The sequence below is a fragment of the Pseudophryne corroboree genome, chromosome 4 (assembly GCF_028390025.1).
Source record: "Pseudophryne corroboree isolate aPseCor3 chromosome 4, aPseCor3.hap2, whole genome shotgun sequence".
In the NCBI taxonomy this organism is placed as follows: domain Eukaryota; kingdom Metazoa; phylum Chordata; class Amphibia; order Anura; family Myobatrachidae; genus Pseudophryne; species Pseudophryne corroboree.
In genome coordinates this window covers 201,011,110-201,031,734 of record NC_086447.1, presented here as the reverse complement: position 1 = coordinate 201,031,734, position 20,625 = coordinate 201,011,110, and the positions used below count along the sequence as shown (strand labels likewise).

Genomic DNA, 20,625 nt, shown 5'->3' with positions numbered 1-20,625 from the left:
AGGGAGACTCAGGACTAGCGTGTGCATACTGTATAACTGTTACTGTGTGACCAACACATACACAGGGAGACTCAGGACTAGCGTGTGCATATTGTAGAACTGTTACTGTGTGACCAACACACATACATAGGTAGACTCAGGACAAGCGTGTGCATACTGTATAACTGTTACTGTGTGGCCAACACACATACACAGGGAGACTCAGGACTAGCGTGTGCATACTGTATAACTGTTACTGTGTGACCAACACACATACACAGGGAGACTCAGGACTAGCGTGTGCATACTGTATAACTGTTACTGTGTGACCAACACAGAGACACAGGGAGACTCAGGACTAGCGTGTGCATACTGTATAACTGTTACTGTGTGACCAACACAGAGACACAGGGAGACTCAGGACTAGCGTGTGCATACTGTATAACTGTTACTGTGTGACCAACACACATACACAGGGAGACTCAGGCCTAGCGTGTGCATACTGTATAACTGTTACTGTGTGACCAACACACATACACAGGGAGACTCAGGCCTAGCGTGTGCATACTGTATAACTGTTACTGTGTGACTAACACACATACACAGGGAGACTCAGGACTAGCGTGTGCATACTGTATAACTGTTACTGTGTGACTAACACACATACACAGGGAGACTCAGGACTAGCGTGTGCATACTGTATAACTGTTACTGTGTGACCAACACACATACACAGGGAGACTCAGGACTAGCGTGTGCATACTGTATAACTGTTACTGTGTGACCAACACACATACACAGGGAGACTCAGGCCTAGCGTGTGCATACTGTATAACTGTTACGGTGTGACCAACACACATACACAGGGAGACTCAGGACCAGCGTGTGCATACTGTATAACTGTTACTGTGTGACCAACACACATACACAGGGAGACTCAGGACTAGCGTGTGCATACTGTATAACTGTTACTGTGTGACCAACACAGAGACACAGGGAGACTCAGGACTAGCGAGTGCATACTGTATAACTGTTACTGTGTGACCAACACACATACACAGGGAGACTCAGGCCTAGCGTGTGCATACTGTATAACTGTTACTGTGTGACTAACACACATACACAGGGAGACTCAGGCCTAGCGTGTGCATACTGTATAACTGTTACTGTGTGACCAACACATACACAGGGAGACTCAGGACTAGCGTGTGCATACTGTATAACTGTTACTGTGTGACCAACACAGAGACACAGGGAGACTCAGGACTAGCGAGTGCATACTGTATAACTGTTACTGTGTGACCAACACAGAGACACAGGGAGACTCAGGACTAGCGTGTGCATACTGTATAACTGTTACTGTGTGACCAACACAGAGACACAGGGAGACTCAGGACTAGCGTGTGCATACTGTATAACTGTTACTGTGTGACTAACACACATACACAGGGAGACTCAGGACTAGCGTGTGCATACTGTATAACTGTTACTGTGTGACCAACACACATACACAGGGAGACTCAGGACTAGCGTGTGCATACTGTATAACTGTTACTGTGTGACCAACACACATACACAGGGAGACTCAGGACTAGCGTGTGCATACTGTATAACTGTTACTGTGTGACCAACACACATACACAGGGAGACTCAGGCCTAGCGTGTGCATACTGTATAACTGTTACTGTGTGACTAACACACATACACAGGGAGACTCAGGCCTAGCGTGTGCATACTGTATAACTGTTACTGTGTGACCAACACATACACAGGGAGACTCAGGACTAGCGTGTGCATATTGTAGAACTGTTACAGTGTGACCAACACACATACATAGGTAGACTCAGGACAAGCGTGTGCATACTGTATAACTGTTACTGTGTGGCCAACACACATACACAGGGAGACTCAGGACTAGCGTGTGCATACTGTATAACTGTTACTGTGTGACCAACACACATACACAGGGAGACTCAGGCCTAGCGTGTGCATACTGTATAACTGTTACTGTGTGACCAACACACATACACAGGGAGACTCAGGCCTAGCGTGTGCATACTGTATAACTGTTACGGTGTGACCAACACACATACACAGGGAGACTCAGGACTAGTGTATGCACTGTATAACTGTTACTGTGTGACCAACACATACACAGGGAGACTCAGGACTAGCGTGTGCATATTGTATAACTGTTACTGTGTGACCAACACACATACACAGGGAGACTCAGGACCAGCGTGTGCATACTGTATAACTGTTACTGTGTGACCAACACACATACACAGGGAGACTCAGGACTAGCGAGTGCATACTGTATAACTGTTACTGTGTGACCAACACATACATAGGGAGACTCAGGACTAGCGTGTGCATACTGTATAACTGTTACTGTGTGACCAACACAGAGACACAGGGAGACTCAGGACTAGCGAGTGCATACTGTATAACTGTTACTGTGTGACCAACACAGAGACACAGGGAGACTCAGGACTAGCGTGTGCATACTGTATAACTGTTACTGTGTGACCAACACAGAGACACAGGGAGACTCAGGACTAGCGTGTGCATACTGTATAACTGTTACTGTGTGACTAACACACATACACAGGGAGACTCAGGACTAGCGTGTGCATACTGTATAACTGTTACTGTGTGACCAACACACATACACAGGGAGACTCAGGACTAGCGTGTGCATACTGTATAACTGTTACTGTGTGACCAACACACATACACAGGGAGACTCAGGACTAGCGTGTGCATACTGTATAACTGTTACTGTGTGACCAACACACATACACAGGGAGACTCAGGCCTAGCGTGTGCATACTGTATAACTGTTACTGTGTGACTAACACACATACACAGGGAGACTCAGGCCTAGCGTGTGCATACTGTATAACTGTTACTGTGTGACCAACACATACACAGGGAGACTCAGGACTAGCGTGTGCATATTGTAGAACTGTTACAGTGTGACCAACACACATACATAGGTAGACTCAGGACAAGCGTGTGCATACTGTATAACTGTTACTGTGTGGCCAACACACATACACAGGGAGACTCAGGACTAGCGTGTGCATACTGTATAACTGTTACTGTGTGACCAACACACATACACAGGGAGACTCAGGCCTAGCGTGTGCATACTGTATAACTGTTACTGTGTGACCAACACACATACACAGGGAGACTCAGGACTAGCGTGTGCATACTGTATAACTGTTACTGTGTGACCAACACATACACAGGGAGACTCGGGACTAGTGTGTGCATACTGTATAACTGTTACTGTGTGACCAACACACATACACAGGGAGACTCAGGACTAGTGTATGCACTGTATAACTGTTACTGTGTGACCAACACACATACACAGGGAGACTCGGGACTAGCGTGTGCATACTGTATAACTGTTACTGTGTGACCAACATACATACACAGGGAGACTCAGGACTAGCATGTGCATACTGTATAACTGTTACTGTGTGACCAACACACATACACAGGGAGACTCAGGACTAGCGTGTGCATACTGTATAACTGTTACTGTGTGACCAACACATACACAGGGAGACTCAGGCCTAGCGTGTGCATACTGTATAACTGTTACTGTGTGACCAACACAGAGACACAAGACGACTCAGGACTAGCGTGGGCGCACAGTAATTTGGTGTATGTTCTACATATTATATCTTCTAATCTATCTAGACCAACGTTTTTGGAGCCCTGGAAGAGAGGGGACAGTGCAAGCACTGTGAGGAAAAACACCTTTCCAGCCAACAAGGGCAATGTTACAGTATACGTAAGAGCATGGTCCAAGCTGATTTACCTGTAGGACAACCTAAATGGGTAAAAGGACATGGTGAGTTCTCCATTTCAGTAATGAAAGTAACAGTGAATAAGATAATATTCTCTTACACAGTCTGGAACCATCCTGGTGATAGCAGCTTCCAGTGAAAATCCCTTCTTTAATTTCACAGTTGACAGAAGGAGGTGCTAGATCAACGGCATGCCCATGGTTTTCAGGCAGGACTAAGGAAAGGGGACATCCGTCCTTAACAGGGGTGGATGTAACCTGGGAAAACGCCTCTTTTAAAAGTTGCTCTCCATCATCCTGGCTTAATTGTCTTTCAGGGTATCTGCTGGATGAGTCACAGCCAGGTCCATCAACATCTTGCTCCGGGTGTGCATTGCTAGAGCAATGTGCATGCAATGGGCTCAAACTTGTTGTAATAGGGAAAGGGTGCATGTGTTCAATGTTAATGAAAGGTACTTCATCAGTGTTCCACTCTGAATTCCTGGTGCTTTCTTGAGGACATAGTACTAAGTGTGACAAGTTATGTGGTGGGGGGGTTGTGTTTAAAGGAGAGTTTTCTGGTGAAACAAACTCTGGTACACACATAACAGGGCTGCTGTGGAATAGTGGGGGTGGGCCTGAGATTAGGGGTGAGTTATCATTACAGGGTGAAGATTCTTCTGTGTTAGTGCAGTTATTAGACTGTGTACCACCTGCTGTTAATAATGGAGCAACCTGGTGAGTGTGTGCATTAGGATCAGTGCATTTGGAAAGTCCCACTGTGGTTAATACTGGAGAATTAGGTAGTGGTGCCACCTGAACGGTGACTGGTGAAGTACGGTCAATAGAAAAAGGAGGAGGTTGCATTGTGTTCCGCTCTGAGGTACAGTGAAGAGGCAGAGAGTATTCATCATGCCCCGTGCCGGGGCAAGCACCAGAAGAATGGGAGGATTTCTTAACATATGGAGTTTTCTGTTGACCATTGATGCCAGTTAGGTTCATGCTTTTTAGGCAATGGGTGAGAGGTGACAAGTCCAGCTCCATGCCTACGCCAGGAAGAAGATCATTTAATGCACATCTGCCCGCTGCTTTGCCTCCCTCCCATGGCTCGTCCTGTGTAGGGGTTCCAGGAGACTGGCAGAAGGTAGGCATGGAAAGGGTGCAGTGGTCAGTAAGGGATGAGGAAGTCGCTTTATCCTGTCCAATATCTTTACTGCACAAAAGACAGAGAAAAACGTAGTCACAAAGAGCATTGCATAACTTTGCTAAACCACTCAAGAATTTAATAAAAGGATTTTAATTACCCACCGGTAAATCCTTTTCTCGTAGTCCGTAGAGGATGCTGGGGTCCACATTAGTACCATGGGGTATAGACGGGTCCACTAGGAGCCACTGGCACTTTAAGAGTTTAATAGTGTGGGCTGGCTCCTCCCTCTATGCCCCTCCTACCAGACTCAGTTTAGAAACTGTGCCCGAGGAGACAGACATACTTTGAGAGAAGGAATTTACACAGATAGTGGCGAGATTCGCACCAGCTCACACAACAAGGCAAACCAAGCTAACTAGTTTAAAAACTCAGCAATAGCTGAATAACATTACTGAATAAAGTAACAACGCAGTACTTAACCAAGAACAAAGTAGTACTGACCAAGTAACCACTGCAGGATAACACAGCGCTGGGCGGGCGCCCAGCATCCTCTACGGACTACGAGAAAAGGATTTACCGGTAGGTAATTAAAATCCTATTTTCTCTGATGTCCTAGAGGATGCTGGGGTCCACATTAGTACCATGGGGATGTACCAAAGCTCCCAGAATGGGAGGGAGAGCGCGGAGGCTACTGCAGAACCGATTGACCAAACTTGAGGTCCTCAGAGGCCAAAGTATCGAACCTGTAGAACTTGACTCTCTCCAGGAGGGACACAATGCTCTGCTTCTGGACTTTTCTTTTCTTTTATGATTGCGGGCACCTGTTTTGAACAGGTTCATGGATGAGAAAGGTGTTTCAGCACAGGTGATGGTAATTATAAATTAAGAGGGAAGTCCAGGAGCAGAGCATTCTGTCCCTCCTGGAGAGGGTCATGTTGGGAGGTATGGCAAACGTGTTCGACCCTGACCAAGTAGCCGCTCGGCAAAGCTGTACAGCCAAGACACCCCGGTCAGCCGCCCAGGAAGAACCCACTTTTACGAGTAGAGTGGGCCTTAACAGATCTTGAACATGGCAATCCTGCCGTAGAATAAGCATGGTGGATAGTGAACCTGATCTAGCGAGAGATTGTCTGCCTAGAAGCAGGACACCCAATTTTCTTGGGATCATACAGGACAAACAGAGGTGGTCATTCAGAGTTGTTCGCTCGTTGTCGATTTTCGCTATGCTGCGATTTGTTGCTAAATGCGCATGGTACGCAGCGCGCATGCGCTGAGTTATTTAACTAAAAACTTAGCAGTTTTGCTGTTGATCGTGCAGCGCTTTTCAGTCGCACTGCTGATCGGTGAGTGATGGACAGGAAAGGGGCGTTTCTGGGTGGTAACTGAGCATTTTCCGGGAGTGTGCTAAAAAACGCAGGCGTGCCAGGGAAAAACGCGGGAGTGTCTGGAGAAACAGGGTAGTGGCTGGCCGAACGCAGGGCGTTTGTAACATCAAACCAGGAACTAAACGGACCGAGCTGATCGCAATCTAAGAGTAGGTCTGGAGCTACTCAGAAACTGCAAGAAAATATTTAGTAGCAATTCTGCTACTCTTTCGTTCGCTATTCTGCTAAGCTAAGATACACTCCCAGAGGGCGGCGGCCTAGCGTTTGCAATGCTGCTAAAAGCAGCTAGCGAGCGAACAACTCGGAATGAGGGCCAGAGTCCGATATTCTGTGACGAGCAGTCCTCTTCACATAAATTTTCAGAGCCCTTACAACATCCAAGGACTTTGACGGGATTGAGGAGTCAGTAGCAACTGGCACCACAATAGGTTGGTTGATATGAAAAGCCGACACAACCTTAGGACGGAATTGCTGACGAGTCCGGAGCTCAGCTCTATCTTCATGGAAGATCAAGTAAAGACTTTTAAAAGACAAAGCCCCCAACTCCGACACACGTCTAGCAGAAGCTAAGGCCTACAAAGTGACAGCCTTCCACGTGAGAGACTTGACCTCAACCTCCTGTAGAGGCTCAAACCAATCCGATTGGAGGAACTGCAGTACCACGTTAAGATCCGAGGGTGCCGTAGGAGGCACAAAGGGAGGCTAGATGTGCAGAACCCCTTTCAAGAAAGTCTGAACCTCAGGGAGGGAAGCCAGTTGTTTTTGGAAGAAAATGGATAAGGCCGAAATCTGGACCTTTATGGATCCCAAACGCAGGCCCATAACCACACCTGCTTGCAGGAATAGGAGAAACCGTCCCAGTTGAACTCCACCGCAGGAAACTTCTTGGATTCACACCAAGACACATACTTTTTCCAAATGCAATGCTAACTCCTTTCCTAGCCTGTATCAGGGTAGGAATAACCTTGATCGGAATGCCCTTTCGAGCTAATATCTGACGTTCAACCTCCATGCCATCAAACGCAGCCGTGGTAAGTCTTGATAAGCGAACGGCCCCTGTTACAGAAGGTCCTTCCGAAGAGGAATAGGCCTCAGATCTTTCAGCAGTAGATCCGCGTACCAAGCCCTTCTTGGCCATACCCGTGCAATGAGGATTGCCTGAACTCTTGTTCTCCTTATGATTTTTAGAATCCTTGGAATGAGTGGAAGAGGAGGAAACACGTACACTGACTGGAACACCCACGGAGTCACCAGGGCGTCCACCGCCACTGCTTGCGGGTCTCTTGACCTGGAACAATACCTCCGAAGCTTCTTGTTGAGACAGGAGGCCATCATGTCTATTTGAGGTACACCCCAAAGATTTGTCACCTCCGTAAACACCTTCGGATGGAGGCCCCACTCTCCTGGATGGAGATAGTGTCTGCTGAGGAAGTCCGCTTCCCAGTTGTCTACTCCCGGAATGAAGATTGCTGACATCGCCAGCGCATGTCTTCAGGACATCCCGGACCATTGTTTGAATCACCAACGCTTTTTCCTCCGGTAGAAACACCCTCTGCACTTCCGTGTCGAGGATCATCCCCAGCAAAGACAGACAATCTACTTGTTGGCTCCAAATGTGACTTCGGAAGGTTCAGGATCCAACCATGTTCCCTGAGCAGACGAGTCTTGAGAGCAATAGACCGCAACAAGGTCTCCCTGGTCGACGCCTTTATCAGCAGATCGTCCAGATATGGAATTATGTTCACTCCCTGTTTGCGGAGGAGAACCATCATCTCCGCAATCACCTTGGTGAACACCCTCAGTGCCGTGGAGAGACCGAATGGCAGTGCCTGAAACTGATAGTGACTGTCTAACAGTGCAAACCTGAGATGACCCTGGTGTGGCGGCCAAATCGGAATGTGGAGGTATGCATCCTTGATATCCAGGGATACCAGAAACTCCCCCTCCTCTAGACCTGAGATCACCGCTCTCAGAGACTCCATTTTGAACTTGAGCTCCCTCAGATAAGGGTTTAACGATTTCAAGTTCAAAATTGGTCTGACCGAACCATTCGGTAATAGTAACCCTTGTTTTGCATATGCGGTGGAACTGTAACGATGACCGCTGACCTTTCCAATTTTTGAATGGCATCCTGTAGGACAGCCCTGTCTGTCAGTAACGCTGGCAAGCCTGATTTGAAGAATCAGTGAGGCGGGAGTTCTTGAAACTCCAGTCTGTACCCCATGGACACAATATCCTGTACCCAGGGGTCCATGCCAGACGACACCCAGACGTGGCTGAAACATCTGAGCCTCGCACCCACCAGACCGTCCTCCAGGCTGTTTGGTCCACCGTCATGCTGAGGATTTTGAGGAACCAGAAGTAGGCTTCTGGTCCTGGGAGCCTGCAGGTGCAGGCTTTTTGGATTTTGCACGCCCACCTCTAAAGAAAGTGGTAGAGGCTTTGGACTTTTGTCTTAGCAGTCCGAAAGGACTGCGATGTGGATGAAAAGGGTTTCTTCGTAGAAAGTGTAGTTGAGGGAAGAAAGTGCGACTTACCCGCGGTTGCCGTGGAAATCCACGCATCCAACGCTAACCTGTGTATTGTAGGTTCTCCACACTTTTCCTGGATTCCGCGTCTGCAGACCATTGGCGTAGTCAGAGTCCCCTGTGAGCTGAGACAGACATGGAAGATATCCGTGCATTCAGCGTACCCATGTCCTTCATGGATTCCACCATGAACCCCGCAGAATCCTGTATGTTACGTAAAAACAGTTCAAGGGGGGTCATTCAGAGTTGATCGTAGCTCCCCGGCCCGCAGCGGCTCACCCCCCCAACAGTCCGGCCACACCTGCACTGGCCGAACCGTGTCGCCGTCCAGCCCCCTCCCGCCGAGTGACCGCCTCTGCCTCAGAGGCGATCGCTAGGCAACGACGGCTGGCATGCGCCGTCACACTGCGGTGCAGTTTTGACCCGATCGCTGCACTGCGAGAAACTGCAGCGAGCGATCGGGTCGGAATGACCTCAATGTCACTTCTATCCATTGTATCCGAGTCCTCTAGTAATGTGCCTGACCACTTTACTATAGCTTTTGAGATCCATGCACAGGCAATAGTAGGCCTTAATGCCAACCTGCTCTGGTGTTGTGTCAGAAATGTTTATTCCATCTCTAATGGCCTCAATCATGAGCTGAACACCCTTAGCCAGGGATGCCGCCCCCCTTAGCACATCCCCATCACCGTCACCCGTCTCAGAGTCGGTATCCGTGTCATCTTGCATAATCTGTGCAAGTGCACGTTTCTGTGGGTATATGCTAGGGGATTTTGAAGGAATAGGAATAGAACCTGACCAAACTGCCATAGACTTCTTTAAAACCTGAGTTTCAGTCTCAGTATGAGCTACCCTATTAGAGATCTGAGAGATCATTCCCTTACTAGAGGTCAACCACTCAGGCTCAATAATATGGATCTGAGACAAGACATTACATTCCTGTGTACATGGAATGGACTCCTCCGGAGAAGAAATGTGCTCTGCAGCGTAAAACACAGAGTCCCTAGACATGGCTATGTGAGAAAACAAACACCCACACACACACACACATACAGGAAAATGTCAGACACAGTTTCCCTTCCAAGAATGCCACAGAGAAAAACAGAGCTTGGAGCCAGCCCGCACACAGTGCTACCCTAGGTAGATATTATACACCTACCTGGCGCTGACTGTGTACCTTAATAGACTACACAGTAATTTCACAGCCACCTCTCCCCCTCCCCCCGCCCAGCCCTTCTACAACCCCCTGGTACCGCACAGGATAGCTGGAGTTGCGTGGAGGGATAAGCTCTCCCTGTCAGCGTCTCTGTCCTGGATCTGCAGGCAGGTAGGAAAATGGCACTGAACACTGCTGGGTCCGCTCAGAGGAGAAGCTCCACCCCCTGAACATGGCGCTGCTTCCCGCTCTTCATTTCTTTATACTGGCCTGACGAATGGTGCTGGCAGCATTACCAAGGTCCCCGATAGCCTTGAGTGACCAGTGTAGGGTATAGGCGCTGGCTCAGGGTCCCCCTCATAGCGCCGCACTGTGTACCGCTGAGCCTCCGGAGCGCAGTTAGTACTGCGCTCCCACCCTGTTGCCGCCATCTTCACACCGGCTCCCCGCTTGCTGTGGGGGCCGGTGACTCACTCGCCACCATGATCTTCTGGCTCTGTTAGGGGGTGGCGGCATGCTGCGGGAGTGAGCGGTCGCCTGGGGTGGATAACGATTATCACTCTCAGGAGTCCTGTCAGCGGAGATAGTGGCTCGAACCCCTCAGGGCAGACACTACTCCCCCCTAAGTCCCACGAAGCAGGGAGGCTGTTGCCAGCAGCCTCCCAATGCCTAACTAACAATTAGAAAAAAAAATAAAACTAAAGAAGCTCCAGGAGCTCCCCTAGCTATGACCGGCTCCTCCGGGCACATTTTCTAAACTGAGTCTGGTAGGAGGGGCATAGAGGGAGGAGCCAGCCTACACTATTAAAAACTCTTAAAGTGCCAATGGCTCCTAGTGGACCAGTCTATACCCCATGGTACTAATGTGGACCCCAGCATCCTCTGGGACGTAAGAGAAAAACTATGCTCAACTTAAGACTATAGCATGCCATTTTAAGGAAAGTCTCGCTTCAATGTAATGAATAACACCCTTAGGGCAGTATCCAATTAGCGGCGGTAAAACATTGGTTGCATAAAACCATCAGTTGTTTGCACTTTTTACAGATTATTATTTTTTAATTTGTTTTTGTTTTTTTAACAGGCTGTCCAATTGGATCACCCATAAAAGAAATGAAAAAAAAAAAATTTCTCCCCAAAACACACAGGTTCAGTGAAACCGGTGTGTTTTTGGCGGTGCAGCTGCTTTCAGGGATTTTGGCTTCGCCTGCCTGAGGCAGGTAAAACAAAATTCCTGATAACACGCATCTCGCGTTGGCTTATCGGGGCTAACTGGATTGCCCAAAGTGAGACAATTATCCGCAGTAATTTACCGGGTTTAATTGGATACCATCCTTAGCTGGTTGTCTGAAAGATGCTTCACAACACTTCAATATTTAGCTACTAAAACACTGCTGAAGAGCTGTCCTTAAGCTGTTCTCCCAACGCTTACACTGACGCTATTTATAGGCACATTCCAGAATAGTTTTGAAAAAAACAAAAAAAGAATCATTGAAAAAGACACACATCAAATCACACTATCATTTACTGACGATTCTCACCATTAGCAACGGTGATAAGTGTTATGGTTGGGGCATTGTCGCTTTACAAAGACACAGACTCTAGCCCTGAATACTAAAAGAGTTAAGTACAGAGTTTACCTAAATTTTCTAAGCTTCGTGTTTGCCCGAGTTAGCAGACACAGGCGTGTTTAGGCATTTTTTTTCAATTACGGAAAACTACTAAAGAACAAATGCGGAAGTGTTTGTTTAAATAGAAGTACAAAACACGGGTAGACCTGGACATACAATCAAATACACAATCGGCCAAACTCCGATGTTTTTTCCATCAGAAACACGGGAATTTACCTAGAATCATTTCTGCAAATAAACCTGTGAATTGAGCAAACTCTGATCTAAATGCGATTTTCAATTAGACATCCCCCTCAGAGAAGCATGCACAAATCAGCGAGCTCTACACAGTGTTTCTCTGTGAAAGTGTTAACAAAAATGTAAAAAAAAAAAACAGCGTGGGGTCCCCCCTATATTTTAAGAACCAGCACCGGGCTCTTGGTCAGATCCTGGTTAAAAAAATAATAATAATAAAAATAAATAAATAAAACAGGGAAAAAATAGGATTTTAATACCTACCGGTAAATCCTTTTCTCTTAGTCCGTAGAGGATACTGGGGATGCTTCAAGAACCATGGGGTATAGACGGGATCCGCAGGAGACATAAGCACACTAAGACTTTGATTGGGTGTGAACTGTCTCCTCCCTCTATGCCCCTCCTCCAGACTCCAGTTTAAGTAACTGTGCCCAGGGAGACGGACATTTCGAGGAAAGAATTTATTGTTAAACCACGGTGAGCATCTTACCAGCTCACACCTCTGTATGCCGCCGAACGTGGCTTTCAATAGAACACCAGCCGACGGCATGAAGAATATGCAGCAATACGCTGACACAAAGCGTAACACAACCTGTGTGTGTAAACATAACCAATAACAGCAGCACGCATGCCATGGCATGAACATCATCAGCAACAGGCTGACTTTAACATAACACACCATGTGTGTAAACATACACAATGACTGCAGATACAGTACGCACTGGGACGGGCGCCCAGCATCCTATACGGACTAAGAGAAAAGGATTTACCGGTAGGTATTACAATCCTATTTTCTCATATGTCCTAGAGGATGCTGGGGATGCTTCAAGAACCATGGGGTTTATGCCAAAGCTCTAGAACGGGCGGGAGAGTGCGGACGACTCTGTAGCACCGAATGACCAAACAAGAGGTCCACATCAGCCAGGGTATCAAACTTATAAAACTTCGTAAAGGTGTTTGATCCCGGCCAAGTAGCAGCTCGGCCAAGCTGTAACGCCAAGACTCCTCGGCCAGCCGCCCAGGATGAGCCCACCTTTCTAGTAGAATGGGCCATCACCGATTTTGGTAACGGCAATCCTGCCGTAGAATGAGCATGCTGAATCGCAGCACAGATCCAGCGCGCAATAGTCTCCTTGGAAGCAGTAGCCCCAATCATGGTGGGAGTCCATAGGACAAACAGAGCCTCTGTTCTCCCAATATGAGCCATTCTGGCGACATAGATTTTTAAAGCTCTGACCACATCGAGAGACTTCGATTCTGCCAAGGTGTCAGTAGACACTGGCACCACAATAGGCTGGTTTATGTGAAACCACTTTTGGCAAAAATTGCCGACGAGTTCTCAACTCCGCTCCATCAGCATGGAAGATTAAATAGGGGCTTTTGTGAGACAAAGCCGCCAATTCAGATACCCGCCTTGCGGATGCTAAGGCCAACCTCATGACTACTTTCCAAGTAAGAAATTTTAATGCAACCTTACGTAAAGGTTCAAACCAATGAGATTGCAGGTACTGCAACACCACATTAAGATCCCATGGAGCCACAGGGGGCACAAAGGGAGATTGGATGTGCAACACGCCTTTCAAGAAGGTCTGTATTTCTGAAAGGGAGGCCAATTCCTTCTGAAAGAGAATTGATAAGGCCGAAATTTGTACTGTAATGGAGCCTAACTAGAGGCCCGCATCCACACCTGCTTGCAAAATATGGAGCAACCGCCCCCGCGGAAAATCCTCAGTAGGAGCTTTCTAGGATTCACACCAAGACACATATTTTCTCCAAATACGATGGTAATGCTTTGCCGTTACTTCTTTTCTAGTCTGAAGAAGTGTGGGAACGACTTCACTGGGAATACCCTTCCGGGCTAGGATTTGGCGTTCAATCGCCATGCCGTCAAACGCAGCCGCGGAAAGTCTTGATACACGCACGGCCCCTGTTATAACAGGACCTCTCGAAGAGGAAAAGGCCAGGGATCTTCTATGAGCAACTCCTGAAGATCTGGATACCAGGCCCTTCTTGGCCAGTCTGGAACAATGAGAATCGCCTGAACCATTGTTCCTCTTATGATCTTTATCACCTTGGAATAAGTGGAAGTGGAGGGAACACCTAGACCGACTGAAACACCCACGGTGTCGCCAGGGCGTCCACCTCTATTACTTGAGGGTCCCCTGACCAGGAACAAAATCTTTGAAGTTTCTTGTTGAGGCGAAACGTCAACATGTCTATGTGAGGAAATCCCCAACGACTTGACACTTCTGCAAAGACCTCTTGATGAAGGCCCTACTCTCCTGAATGGAGATCGTGTCTGCTGAGGAAGACTGGTTCCCAGCTGTCTACGCCCGAAATGAAGATCACTGACTGAGCGTTTACATGCCTTTCCGTCCAGTGGAAAACTTTTGTGGCTTCTGCTATTTCCGCTCTGCTCTCCGATCCGCCCTGGTGGTTTACGTACGCCACTGCTGTATGTTGTCCGACTGAATTAAGACGGGCATACCACGAACAAAATGTTCCAGAATGTTTATGTGCAGACAAGCTTCCTGGCTTGACCATTTTCCCTGGAAATTCGTTTCCCCCTGAATGACTGCTCCCCAGCCCTGGAGACTTGCATCCATGGACACCAGGATCCCATCCTGGATCCCGAACCTTCGTCCCTCTAGGAGGTGAGAACTGAGCAGCCACCACAGGAGAGAAATTCTGGTCCTGGAAGATAAGATTATTTACCGGTGCATGTGCAGGTGAGACCCGGACCACATGTCCAATTGGTCCCGCTAAAGAACACTCTGGCATTTAAGCTGCTCACTGAATGGCCTTGTAGGCCGCAACCCTCTTTTACATCAATGGAACGTATTGATGGATTGACACTGTAGTAGATCTGACCCGACTCTGGATCTTCAGAGCTCTTTCCATTGGACAAAACAAACTCTCAACAGTTCTGTATCTAACATTTTTCCCACCGCCGACAACTGTGTCGTTGGTATCAACCGTAATTCTGGCAAGTTCAGGAGCCAACCACCTTGTTGAAGATCCGTCAGGGATAAAAACGTTTTGCACCACTTGTTTCTTGCCCTCCCCGTACGCAGGAGAGTGTCCCAATACAGAGTAATAATGCTTTTACTATTGAAGGAAATCATCATACCGCCATCACTCAGGTGAATTGGCACTGACAATCCTGAATAGCAAACCCAGGTAAGCCTAATGCGGAAGGACCGTATTTAGACCCTCTTTCGCCTTTAACAGATTGGAGATCCCTGCCCCGAGAGATTCCATCCTGTAGTTCAACTTCTTAAGTAGAAATTGTTTGGAATCGTTCTGACCAGGCCTTCCGGCCCCAGAAGCACGAAAAAGCTTGAATAACAGCTTTTTCTTTTTTTTATGTGACCGGGACAGCAGGACAATGATCTGATCCTGACCTAGTATGGAGTCGCATACTACCTCCCAGTCCAGAGGAGATTTTGAAAAATCAGTGAGGGGAAACATCTGGAAACTCCAGTATGTCCCCCTTTGGACTCTATTCTTAAACTCACTGGTCCATGTCCGTTCCAGGACTGACTGAAGAGTATTAGACGTGGTCCCACCGGTGTGGGCTCCCGCAAGATAGTCCCAGCGACATGCTGTGGATGTGGTAGAGACAGAGGATGATTTCTGCTTCTGCGAACTTGAAAAGGCTGCTGACCTCTTACCTATTTCACCTTCCTCTACCTGCCAAGAAAGGGAAAACCGTATCCCTTCGGTCGAAATGACTGCATCCTACAGAAATGCGTCACCAACCGTCGTGAGGAAGCATAAATCAAGAAGGTAGACTTACCAGTGGTATCTGCCGAGATCAACTTAACAAAGCCATCCCCAAACCAGGTTTCACCTTCATAGGGAAGATACTCCAGTTCTTCTCGGAGTCAGCATCAGCATTCCATTGGTGAATCCACCACGCCCTCGTAGTCGAGACCGCCATGGAAGTGGCCCGCGAAAACAAGAGTCAAATATCCCCTGTAGTCGCACGGCAGTCTGCTGCAATGATATAGACATGACTATTTAAGTTGCATACAACTACTCCCCCATGCGCATGTAATGCCAGTATAATCAACGTACATGCGGACACATAATTAGAGTATCACATATCTTCCTGCATACAATCCTTTGTGACAGGGCCCCGTGCAGAACAGGGGGTGACTCTCACCTTCTCTCCATTGAGAAGGAAAAACTTTACCTCAGCATTCATTATAAATATCTCTATATACATACATATATACCTTCCAATGCACCTATACACACACACACACACACACACATATCTATACACACACAATATATATATATATATATATATATATATATATATATATATATATATATATATATATACACACACACACATATATATATACACATATACATATCTAATACGTATACATATTTTTTGTCAGGAACAGCAAGGTCCCTAGTGATGTTAATACATTCTAATGTGTATGAACAGGTACTGAATGCCAATTTTTGAGAATCTGATCAGGAAACATTATGGTCGAACTAAGAAAGATTATTCGAGTCGATCTCAGGGAGTAGTAACTGGGTAAAATAAAAATTTTGCAACCCTGAGGGGTCTGAGAGAAATCATTCTATGAATATGACTCCCTCCATAAATATTATCACGTCTGTGATCGTGCCACAGACCTATATAATCTTACTATACATACATATTACATATAGGTATAGCTTTATCCGATATGCATCACATTATCATGTTCCATATCCACCCAGTCAGATATTGTTGGTGCCGACAGGGACACCACCCCTCGTCTGTGTCTCCCATATAGTTTCCTCCCGGGAAAAATATACCTCTACTGACATGTTGACATATTTACATGTAGCAAGTACCATTAGGAGTCGACAGCACCGACAGTCATTCCCTTTGTGGCAGAGCCCTCAGCCTCAAATATGCCGACACACGTGTACCAAACACCCACCGACATTACACTGGCTATAAGGGATAGACCCCAGTACAATCTGTCATGGAAACACAGAAGGAGTTTACCAGCTCATTTCCCCCAGCGCCCATGATAGTGTTTTTATTTCAATTCATATTACACCAAACCACTGTGCCCCCCCTCGTTTTCCACTCTGATCTATACAGCAGTGTTTAGGAAGGACCAGCGTCTCTGTGAGGAGAAAATGGCGCTGGAAAGAGCTGTGAGGGCTAAGCAACGCCCCCTCACCGGCACGCTTCAGTCTCGCTCAAATCCACATTTTTATACTGGCGGGGGTCTATATTTAGTGCCTAGGCACTTTAAATATACATATTTGGCAGTTGAAAACCTCAGTGTTCATGCTGCCCAGGGCGCCCCCCCTGCACCCTGCCAGTGCCGCTGCGTGTGTGGGAGCATGGCGCGCAGCGTGACCACTGCGTGGTACCTCAACACTGAAGTCTTCTCCAGTCACTGAAGTCTTCTTTTCTTCTTTTACTCACCCGGCTTCTCTCTTCTGGCTCTGCAAGGGATCCCGTCTATGCCCCATGGTTCTTGAAGCATCCCCAGCATCCTCTAGGACGTATGAGAAAGAGACGTAGGGGCCCCTTGTATTTTTTAAATCAGCACCTGGATCCACTAGCCAATAGTGATGAGCGCCTGAAATTTTTCGGGTTTTGTGTTTTGGTTTTGGGTTCGGTTCCGCGGCCGTGTTTTGGGTTCGACCGCGTTTTGGCAAAACCTCACCGAATTTTTTTTGTCGGATTCGGGTGTGTTTTGGATTCGGGTGTTTTTTTCAAAAAACCCTAAAAAACAGCTTAAATCATAGAATTTGGGGGTCATTTTGATCCCATATTATTATTAACCTCAAAAACCATAATTTCCACTCATTTTCAGTCTATTCTGAATACCTCACACCTCACAATATTATTTTTAGTCCTAAAATTTGCACCAAGGTCGCTGGATGACTAAGCTAAGCGACCCTAGTGGCCGACACAAACACCTGGCCCATCTAGGAGATGCACTGCAGTGTCACGCAGGATGTCCCTTCCAAAAAACCCTCCCCAAACAGCACATGACGCAAAGAAAAAAAGAGGCGCAATGAGGTAGCTGTGTGAGTAAGATTAGCGACCCTAGTGGCCGACACAAACACCGGGCCCATTTAGGAGTGGCACTGCAGTGTCACGCAGGATGTCCCTTCCAAAAAACCCTCCCCAAACAGCACATGACGCAAAGAAAAAAAGAGGCGCAATGAGGTAGCTGTGTGAGTAAGATTAGCGACCCTAGTGGCCGACACAAACACCGGGCCCATCTAGGAGTGGCACTGCAGTGTCACGCAGGATGGCCCTTCCAAAAAACCCTCCCCAAACAGCACATGACGCAAAGAAAAAAAGAGGCGCAATGAGGTAGCTGACTGTGTGAGTAAGATAAGCGACCCTAGTGGCCGACACAAACACCGGGCCCATTTAGGAGTGGCACTGCAGTGTCACGCAGGATGTCCCTTCCAAAAAACCCTCCCCAAACAGCACATGACGCAAAGAAAAATAAAAGAAAAAAGAGGTGCAAGATGGAATTGTCCTTGGGCCCTCCCACCCACCCTTATGTTGTATAAACAAAACAGGACATGCACACTTTAACCAACCCATCATTTCAGTGACAGGGTCTGCCACACGACTGTGACTGATATGACGGGTTGGTTTGGACCCCCCCCAAAAAAGAAGCAATTAATCTCTCCTTGCACAAACTGGCTCTACAGAGGCAAGATGTCCACCTCATCATCATCCTCCGATATATCACCGTGTACATCCCCCTCCTCACAGATTATCAATTCGTCCCCACTGGAATCCACCATCTCAGCTCCCTGTGTACTTTGTGGAGGCAATTGCTGCTGGTCAATGTCTCCGCGGAGGAATTGATTATAATTCATTTTAATGAACATCATCTTCTCCACATTTTCTGGATGTAACCTCGTACGCCGATTGCTGACAAGGTGAGCGGCGGCACTAAACACTATTTCGGAGTACACACTTGTGGGAGGGCAACTTAGGTAGAATAAAGCCAGTTTGTGCAAGGGCCTCCAAATTGCCTCTTTTTCCTGCCAGTATAAGTATGGACTGTGTGACGTGCCTACTTGGATGCGGTCACTCATATAATCCTCCACCATTCTTTCAATGGTGAGAGAATCATATGCAGTGACAGTAGACGACATGTCCGTAATCGTTGTCAGGTCCTTCAGTCCGGACCAGATGTCAGCATCAGCAGTCGCTCCAGACTGCCCTGCATCACCGCCAGCGGGTGGGCTCGGAATTCTGAGCCTTTTCCTCGCACCCCCAGTTGCGGGAGAATGTGAAGGAGGAGATGTTGACAGGTCGCGTTCCGCTTGACTTGACAATTTTCTCACCAGCAGGTCTTTCAACCCCAGCAGACTTGTGTCTGCCGGAAAGAGAGATCCAAGGTAGGCTTTAAATCTAGGATCGAGCATGGTGGCCAAAATGTAGTGCTCTGATTTCAACAGATTGACCACCCGTGAATCCTTGTTAAGCGAATTAAGGGCTCCATCCACAAGTCCCACATGCCTAGCGGAATCGCTCCGTGTTAGCTCCTCCTTCAATGTCTCCAGCTTCTTCTGCAAAAGCCTGATGAGGGGAATGACCTGACTCAGGCTGGCAGTGTCTGAACTGACTTCACGTGTGGCAAGTTCAAAGGGCAGCAGAACCTTGCACAACGTTGAAATCATTCTCCACTGCGCTTGAGACAGGTGCATTCCACCTCCTATATCGTGCTCAATTGTATAGGCTTGAATGGCCTTTTGCTGCTCCTCCAACCTCTGAAGCATATAGAGGGTTGAATTCCACCTCGTTACCACTTCTTGCTTCAGATGATGGCAGGGCAGGTTCAGTAGTTTTTGGTGGTGCTCCAGTCTTCTGTACGTGGTGCCTGTACGCCGAAAGTGTCCCGCAATTCTTCTGGCCACCGACAGCATCTCTTGCACGCCCCTGTCGTTTTTTAAATAATTCTGCACCACCAAATTCAAGGTATGTGCAAAACATGGGACGTGCTGGAATTTGCCCATATTTAATGCACACACAATATTGCTGGCGTTGTCCGATGCCACAAATCCACAGGAGAGTCCAATTGGGGTAAGCCATTCCGCGATGATCTTCCTCAGTTGCCGTAAGAGGTTTTCAGCTGTGTGCGTATTCTGGAAAGCGGTGATACAAAGCGTAGCCTGCCTAGGAAAGAGTTGGCGTTTGCGAGATGCTGCTACTGGTGCCGCCGCTGCTGTTCTTGCGGCGGGAGTCCATACATCTACCCAGTGGGCTGTCACAGTCATATAGTCCTGACCCTGCCCTGCTCCACTTGTCCACATGTCCGTGGTTAAGTGGACATTGGGTACAGCTGCATTTTTTAGGACACTGGTGACTCTTTTTCTGAGGTCTGTGTACATTTTCGGTATCGCCTGCCTAGAGAAATGGAACCTAGATGGTATTTGGTACCGGGGACACAGTACCTCCAACAAGTCTCTAGTTGGCTCTGCAGTAATGATGGATACCGGAACCACGTTTCTCACCACCCAGGATGCCAAGGCCTCAGTTATCCGCTTTGCAGTAGGATGACTGCTGTGATATTTCATCTTCCTCGCAAAGGACTGTTGGACAGTCAATTGCTTGGTGGAAGTAGTAAAAGTGGTCTTACGACTTCCCCTCTGGGATGACCATCGACTCCCAGCAGCAACAACAGCAGCGCCAGCAGCAGTAGGCGTTACACGCAAGGATGCATCGGAGGAATCCCAGGCAGGAGAGGAATCATCAGA

At 47.6% G+C, this 20,625-nt stretch overlaps 1 protein-coding gene across 5 annotated transcripts in view; it reads right to left on the bottom strand.

Annotated features, from left to right (window-relative positions):
• Window positions 1–20,625, bottom strand: part of PASK (PAS domain containing serine/threonine kinase) — a 351,902-nt gene that overhangs the window by 90,835 nt on the left and 240,442 nt on the right. For all 5 annotated transcript variants that reach the window (XM_063915754.1, XM_063915758.1, XM_063915756.1 and 2 more), the window contains one exon: window positions 3,907–4,997. In XM_063915754.1, coding sequence (XP_063771824.1) covers window positions 3,907–4,997 — 1,091 coding nt within the window. The remainder of the gene's footprint in view (window positions 1–3,906; window positions 4,998–20,625) is intronic.